The sequence below is a fragment of the Centruroides sculpturatus genome, unplaced genomic scaffold (assembly GCF_000671375.1).
Source record: "Centruroides sculpturatus isolate CEXI.00-Female unplaced genomic scaffold, Cexi_2.0 scaffold823, whole genome shotgun sequence".
Lineage (NCBI taxonomy): Eukaryota > Metazoa > Arthropoda > Arachnida > Scorpiones > Buthidae > Centruroides > Centruroides sculpturatus.
The window spans coordinates 158,747-166,682 of record NW_019385060.1 but is presented as its reverse complement, the minus strand read 5'-3'; the positions used below and the strand labels follow the sequence as shown (position 1 = coordinate 166,682).

At 35.5% G+C, this 7,936-nt stretch overlaps 2 protein-coding genes across 2 annotated transcripts in view; both read right to left on the bottom strand.

Annotated features, from left to right (window-relative positions):
• Window positions 1-257: 257 nt before the first annotated feature.
• On the bottom strand, window positions 258-680 carry LOC111634104 (chymotrypsin inhibitor-like). The gene is made up of 2 exons (XM_023378781.1): window positions 569-680; window positions 258-495 (listed from the first exon to the last, which is right to left on the bottom strand). The coding sequence occupies exons 1-2, from the start codon at window positions 624-626 to the stop codon at window positions 299-301; spliced, it is 255 nt and encodes an 84-aa protein (XP_023234549.1). The 5' UTR covers window positions 627-680; the 3' UTR covers window positions 258-298.
• A 3,887-nt stretch (window positions 681-4,567) lies between these two features.
• The window catches only part of LOC111634102 (SCO-spondin-like), a 60,568-nt gene continuing 57,199 nt past the window's right edge, over window positions 4,568-7,936 (bottom strand). Inside the window, 2 exon segments of the mRNA XM_023378779.1 lie at window positions 4,568-4,777; window positions 6,094-6,208. Coding sequence (XP_023234547.1) covers window positions 4,590-4,777; window positions 6,094-6,208 — 303 coding nt within the window. The 3' untranslated portion in view covers window positions 4,568-4,589.

The window sequence follows — 7,936 nt, the reverse complement described above, 5'->3', positions numbered from 1 at the left end:
TCGATAATTCTAACTTAGCGATTCAATCAGAAAGTGACGTATAATATTTATTTTTACGTCACTTCCTGTGGGAGTTAATTTTCACCTCAAAATCGCTAATTGGTTGATCACGATTCAAATTTTTTCCGTTATTTTCGCCTTTAAATTCTAGAATATTTTAAATTTAGTTTATAATACCTGTATAACGTTCTAATAATAATCGAAAAATTAGAGAATAAATTAACTTATAAATTAATTATTAAATAATATAGAAAATATTTTAATTTAATAATATTTTATTACATCAAAAATTTTGTTTTTACATGTCACATTCTTCAGGCAGGACACACAAACCGTCCGGAGCTCTAACGTATCCGTATTTACAAAAACAACCCTTAACACATTGTGAAGTGCAGGGTTTCACAACCTTTTGGTAATTTTCGCAAGTGTCAGGGCAGGCTGTGCCACATATTCTATATACTTCGTTAGAGTCACGACATTTTACTTCAGACACGGCTAGAAACCAAAGTAAATTTAATTGAAACAAAGGAATTTAATTGAATTTAATTGAAAAAGAATTTAGTTTTACCTCCAGTAAACTCGAATGCAATAACTCCAAGAAGAAAGAGGAAAAAGAAAGCCTTCATCTTGATGATAGGTTAACTTAGGAATGATTAAGGGCTACTGAAAAATATCAGTTGCAGATGTTTTTTCTTGTTATTTTTCTTTGTTTTATCTAATTATATAACGATAAGATTAGCTTGTAAAATTAAAAATATTGTTGATTTAATAGATAATTTATTTCAAAACATAATGTAATATGATTAGGAGTATTATCTCGAATTAGTATTTAACAATTAATAAACTTTTCCTTGTAAATCTTCAAAAATTATAATTAAAATTATAAGAAATTTTTTTTAAATGAAAGAAGAATCAGAGCATAAATTTATATTGTTTTAAATAATTGTGTTTATTTTTTATTTTATTTTATTAAAATTATATTGTGTTTGTATAAAACAATATAAATTAAATTATATTTTAATGGATAGTTGAGGAAACTAATTATTTAAAATGTCCACGTTTGATTCGTCTAGTTGATTGATGCTACTCAACAACTATAAATAGGTAAGGTATTTGCATAATGGAAACAATGACCAGTCGTTAACAGGTGGAATTATACGTGTGAATAACTCACGTGTTGTTAAATAATATTTATTCGAAAATTATAATGGTATGCATGAATCATGTCCATCTATTTAACACGATTCACCCGACGCGACGGCCGGATCACCGAGGCAAGTTAAAGGCCCTTTCACACGATCCGGATGTTTGCCAGTCCGTGCAAATACCCGGATGATACGAAAGAGGCCTTAAAAGCCGGCGCATACTAAGTAATGCTATTTCTTTCGGCGTGATTTTACAAAACAAAACTACCGAGCAATAGTTTGTAGAGGGGTAGACGAAATGCTCATCGGTTCTGTGGAACTACGTCACGAGTGATATCACAAGCAGCGAATTTGCTCGATAGTCGAAGCAAACTAGTCACGTGATCATAAAATTTGCTTCTGACGTCACGTCGATAGCAATGTCATTACTTAGTTTGGCCGGTCTTAAGTCATCAGCCTACCACTCTGGGGACCCGGGTTCAAATCCGGACGAACAACCTCAAGAAATGTTTTGCCTCGAATATGTCGGGTCTATTCCTCACCATCCAGCTGGCCCATTGTGGGCATGGCCAAACGCATAATATTTATAATCTCAGGAAAGGTCCTCTTAATGCCCATAGCGGAAAAAGTAAAAAAAAAATAAAATAAAATAACACGATCTGTCTAGAGTATAATATTTATTTATTCTTTAAGTGAAATTTTACAATAGTCGTTAAGCTATTTTACAGTGATATTTCGTGTATTTAAAATGCTACCCTCTTCATATTTTTAATGATAATTTTGATCGGCAAGAATGTTCTTTATATATCAATGTTTCAATTCGTTTTTTGAAATTCGATGGATCATGCATAGCTATTTATAAAATACTTAAAAAACTGCCAATGTATTCTATAGTTGCAAATTTAAACGGCATTTTTGTAACACGACTATTTGCATGCTTGCGTTAGCGCTTTATGGTATCTCTTTTCAGTTATTTATTTATTTATTTATTACGCTGACTCTCGAAAATGCCGTCAGGCAGTTGGTTTCTATCCCCATATATAATAAGTCCCCCCAAAAAACTAGTCAAATTACAATAAAGTAAAGAAAAAAACAGAAAGAGTTATAACATAAAATATGAAAAATAATCCTAAGATCGTTGTCTGCGTTGTATTTGTGCAATACGTGAGTATTTAAGAAAAGGGGTGATAGAGGCGGATTACCGAGTAAAGAAAATTTGAAGTAAATATTGTAAAATTTATTCTTATACTACATAATTTTTTAATTAAAAGTTTGAAAAAACTTGCTTCGTGTGTTTTCCCTAATTATAATTAACTTCTGAATGCATAAAAATCGAAAGAGATATCAGTTCATGGACAATTCACGAAAGTAGAGATTGGATCGATGAAATAAGACAAGTAACACTTGGGGATCTGTCTGGAGGACTTTCTTTGAGAAAGTGGTTCCCATTTAGGTGTTAGACAAATAAAATAAACCCGAAAACTTCAGGTGACAAGTCAATTGATCAGGTGAAAACCAGTGTTTAAGCGTTGTTTCAATTCGGCACACAAATATGATTTCATTCCTCTCCGATAGATTTAAAAATAAACGAAGTAATTAAAAAAAACTCTTTAATTTATATCACTTTTGTATAATGTATTTTTATAAATATAAAATATTAAATTTTGAGGTCTCACAATGTTCGGGACACGATCAAAATGGCTCTGCGCCCAATATAAATTCTTTTACACTCTTCAAATTGAAATCTCTACGCTACGAAGGAATGTGCACAAACCACATGCAAATTTCAGGACTGTAGAGGTGACAGAGATATGCAAATGATTAAGTTGCCGTACGCATCCGGTCATGTGGTGCCCAGTTTCGGGCTAAAAAGATTAGCAACCGGTTCGAACCGCAAATGTTATCAGCGACGGTTCGTGGCAGCCAAACTATAGAAGAAGCGTAGAAAATGTCTCGGAGACAACAGCGAACCGAATACCATCAGTTAACGACTGGGGAACGAGACCGTATCCTGAAGTTGTGTAATCTCGGTTTGTCGATGCACGCAGTTGCCGTGCGTGTTGGGCAGGATGTGAGTACCATCCAGAGATGTGTGACATGATAGACTCAGGAACATCTGCGAACACGTCGAAGAGGAAGTGGATCGCACCAGCTACAACAGAATACACAGACTGGCAGATTCGCCAACGGCCCGTCGGGACCATTTCGCTACGGACGTGACGTCCGAAACCTGTCACCGTCAACGGGTGTATCTGTGTCCACCCAAACCATTCGCAACTGGTTACATGAACTCGGGCTGCACACAAGGCAACCAGCAACGAGGCTGCCAAACCGCTCGACACAGGGCTACACAGTGTTGTCGTCATCGCAACAGGACCACTAAATATTGTTTACAGATGAATCCCACCTCTGTCTGTGAAGCAATGATGGCCGCGGAAGAGTGTAGTGGTATCCCCGAAAACGCTATGTGCCAGCCCTTTTCACCTAGCGTCACGACGGTTTCACACTGGGCATTATGGTTTGAGATGGCATCATATTCGATCAGTGCACAATCCCGGTGCACATTTTCGGTGCTCTGACAGCGGACCAGTACGTCACATGAATTGGGAGCCTGTGGTTCGGCCTCTGGTGCAGGCTGCACCCGATACAGTGTTCTAGCAAGATAATGTCCGATTGCACGTCGCATGCTGAATTCTCACCAGCCTGAACAGAATTCACATCCTTCTCTGGTCGGCAGCCTCGCCGTATCTATTTCTCATCGGACACCTTTGGGACCTCGTTGGTGCACCGGGAACCACTGCTACATACCGTAGGCGACATGAGCATTGCATTATACACAGTTTGGCAAGGGATACCTCAGGCAGCAATTAATCGCCTCATTGATAGCATGCCTCGCCGTATAGCGACCTGTACAGCTGCCAGTGGGGTTCATATTAGTTACTGAATAAACAAGTGTCTGTGCGTCTTTGTTCTTTTAATCATTTTCATATATGCCACCTCTACCGATCCTGCAATGTGCATGTGGCTACACGCATTCCTTCATGGTGCTGCGATTTCACTTTTGAGGAATGTACTTGATGAATATATTAGATAAAATTACATTAATTTAAATATAGTATAATTCCCGAATTTGATCTTTTAGACAACAGCGCGAAAACATCGACTATAGTCTCTTAATGAAATTAAACTTAACAATTCGATGAAAGATTATAAAATGTTTATTTAAAATTATTAGAACATTTCATGAATATTTGAAAGAAAAGTATCATTGATATACCGAAATTAATTTTGGTATGAAATTATTTAGAATTATTGCTTTTGTAAAATAAAAATGAAAAATCTTTAAAACAGAACATTTGAAATGTAATGAAAATTACAGAATAATTCGAAAATTTTCAAGATTTTTATTTGCTTAATTAAGAATGATTTAAAATCATTCTTAAATTAATCAGATTCGCATTCTTCTGGAAGTATGCACAAGCCGCTTGGAGCTCTTACATATCCCTTTTTGCAAAAACAGCCTGAAACACACATTTTGTTACAGATCCTTACTGGATTTTGATAATTATCGCAGGTATCTGGACACGCAGTTCCGCATTTTCGAAATTCTTCTAAATCCCCACAATCATCACCTGAAAACAACGATGAAATATTGAAATTATGATTTATTACTGAATATTCAAGTGGTATTTTGCTATAGTTCGAAACAGATCTGCGAAGATTTTTCCATTTATTGCAATGAATTGAAAACCTCGAATTTGTATTTGCTAATGCATGACACGACACCACGATATGGACTATTCGACATGAATTATCATGAATGAAGAATCTCAAGTTCTTATTCATGATGATTTATTAGGAGAGATGAAACTCACAATAGGGTGACTTCATTATAGAACTACAGTAGAGCGTCGTTTATCCGAATCAATTGGGAACTGGGGTTGTTCGGATAACTTATTTTTCGGATAACCGATTATATACGAAAAATACATTAACCTATCCCGTTGAAATTTTTCTCCGTTGCGTTTCGCTTTGCGTTGATTTTTCGTCGATGTTAAGCATAACGTAAACTTTTTAAAATAATAATCGTGGCTATTGTATCGTTAAAAATTATTTCTTTATTTTTTACAAACAAAATAAATATAATGAAAAGTATAAAAACAAAAAAATTATACTTTAGAAGCTAATCTAGTATCAAAAACGTTCTATTCAGCATGACACACAGTCCTCAGAAAAACACCACACAAAAGAGCCACTGCTGCATACTAAAGAAAACACAACAACAAAAAAAATATTGGAGTAGCCCAAGATGTAGCCAAAGATTGCAGCGCCACAGCACTAGCGAAAATTTAAATTTTTCGACTGGAATTCTTTCGGATAACCGACGCTATACTGTATATCTATAATCTCATCGTCTTATCGGTCAGATGACCGAGCGATTAAGGTGTCATTCTACTATCCTGGGTGACCCGGGATCGAATCCTGATGAATAAAATTCTTTTTATTCATCAGGATTCGATTTCTGGTTTCATCCCCAAAAAATCCTAGGAATTTTTTGGGAATGAACCGTCCTGATACCGTCCGACCAATCGAACGACCCATTATGGACCTGATGAAACTCACCTCTCTATGCCCATAGGGAGGAAAGTTTAAAAAAAAATCTCGTTTTCTTAACAGGCCGACTAATTTCAATGGATTAAAATGGATAAAGAGCGGGAAATATCAACTTAACTTGAGCTATTCGCGAATTTCAGAATGAATCCAACACAAATCCATTTTGTAAACTGAGAACTTTTCATTGCAAGAAATACGCAAAATTAGTGTTCAATTTTCTTTTAATTACAAGGGAAATTCTTGTACGTATTCTCATGCAATGAAAGAATATCAGCTAATTTGAACACTTTTGTGTAAACTGTGCAAACAAAAATAATATTAAATTATATCTTACCTCTTGCGAGGACAATAGCAACAGCAAAGACAGTAGCGAATAAGAGAATGGTTTTCATCTTGAAAATTTGATTCTGAATCGAAACAGAGGGTTTATATATATACAAATTTTCGGACTGAGAAAGGGACATCTGGTTTACAATGTTACTGATATTTTTGATAATTAACGATAAGATTAAGAAACAAGGATTTTCAAAAAACTTATACAAGGTTAATCGGTAAAAGCGTTAAAACTTCATAAACTTAGATTTTATATATTAAAAAAGAACAACCCGAAAAATCCATTGAAAAATTTATAAAAAAAGAAACGAAATTTATTCTGTTTTCACAGTATATAGTCATAAGATTGTTAATATTTAGCATAGGCTTAATCTCCAATTTGTTTTGTATATTTGACTCTTTCCACCCTTTGGATATTAAGCGGGCCGTTTTATCCATACTTATTGTAAAGTTTATTCTTAGAAAATACAATTTCATAATTAAAAATTAGAAAGAAATTCGTGCGTTTTTCCTAATTATGATTAATTTCTAAATGTATAAATTAAGGCCCGTAGAGATGAGACGAGGCGTGAACGATTTACAAAAGTGAGAATTGAATCATAAGACTCGGTAGAAGAAAGCCGTCAAGTAATAGAGCGAACGAGCTGGAATTAGAACGCTTTTCGGTTTGTTTGTTTGGTTAAGTTATGGCAACGCAACACTTAAGCGATCTGCCTAGGGTATGGTTTCCGAGATGTCTTTTTAAGGGTTACTGGCCCCTATTCATGCGTTACAGACGCGAAGAGAACCCGGAATACTTCACGTGGCCAACCCGTCCTGGCTAGGCGCGAACCCACGACTGAACTCCCAGTGTTCAGGGAACGGAACCGCTTGGCCACTGGTGGGCCAGAACATTTCCCGGACTGGAACTGTTGGAACTGATTCGAGTCCAAACTCTTTCGACAGAACAGTTTCTCGGAACTGCTTAGTCTGATGGATTACACGTTTCCACAGTATCATTATATTTTGTCGGAATTGCTGTTGGACTCGGCGGTTTCGTATGTGTTTTTATATACGGTATATACAGTGCCGGCCAGAGGCAAGTTTTAGGGTGGAGCTAGATCCTATTATGGCGCCCCCTTGGTTGCCGCTAATTTATATCCTTTAATTTTCTTTACCACTGAAACGCCCACTAGGACTTAGCGCCTGGAGCGGCTGCTCCATTATAATATTGTTTTATTACAGTTTGGTACAGATCGGGCAGAAGGTTTAGGAGTTAATAAAAGGAATGAAATCAGGAGAGCACCTATTCTGTTATCTATATACCGTATATAGATACATATACGGTATATAGATAATAGAATATGTGCTCCTCCTGATTTCATTCCTATTATTAATTCCTGAACCTTCTGCCCGATCTGTACCAAACTGTAATAAAAGAATATTTCGGTTTTCAAACGCACACTTGACGATGCATTACAGATTTATTTCATTACTAATTATTCCAAAGTTCATTTCATTATAAACAGTTTGAAGGAATTATTATCGCATTATATACATTTTAAAACAACAATGAAAGAAATTGTGATCTGTAATGAACGCACCGCCAAGTGTGCGTTTAGATGTTAGATACGTAAAGAAAATCAGTAATCTCCACGTGATGAGGATATTGATCGGGTGAGAACCAGTGTTTGGGTGTTTTATCCATTAGGTCATTGGTGGGCCAAAAATAAAAACTTATCAATGTCCGATAGCCTTAAAAATAAACGAATTAAATAGAAAAAGTTTTAATCACTTTTGTATAATGTTTTTTTATAATTATAAAATATAAAGTTTCGAGGTATCACGATGTTCTAGGTACCATC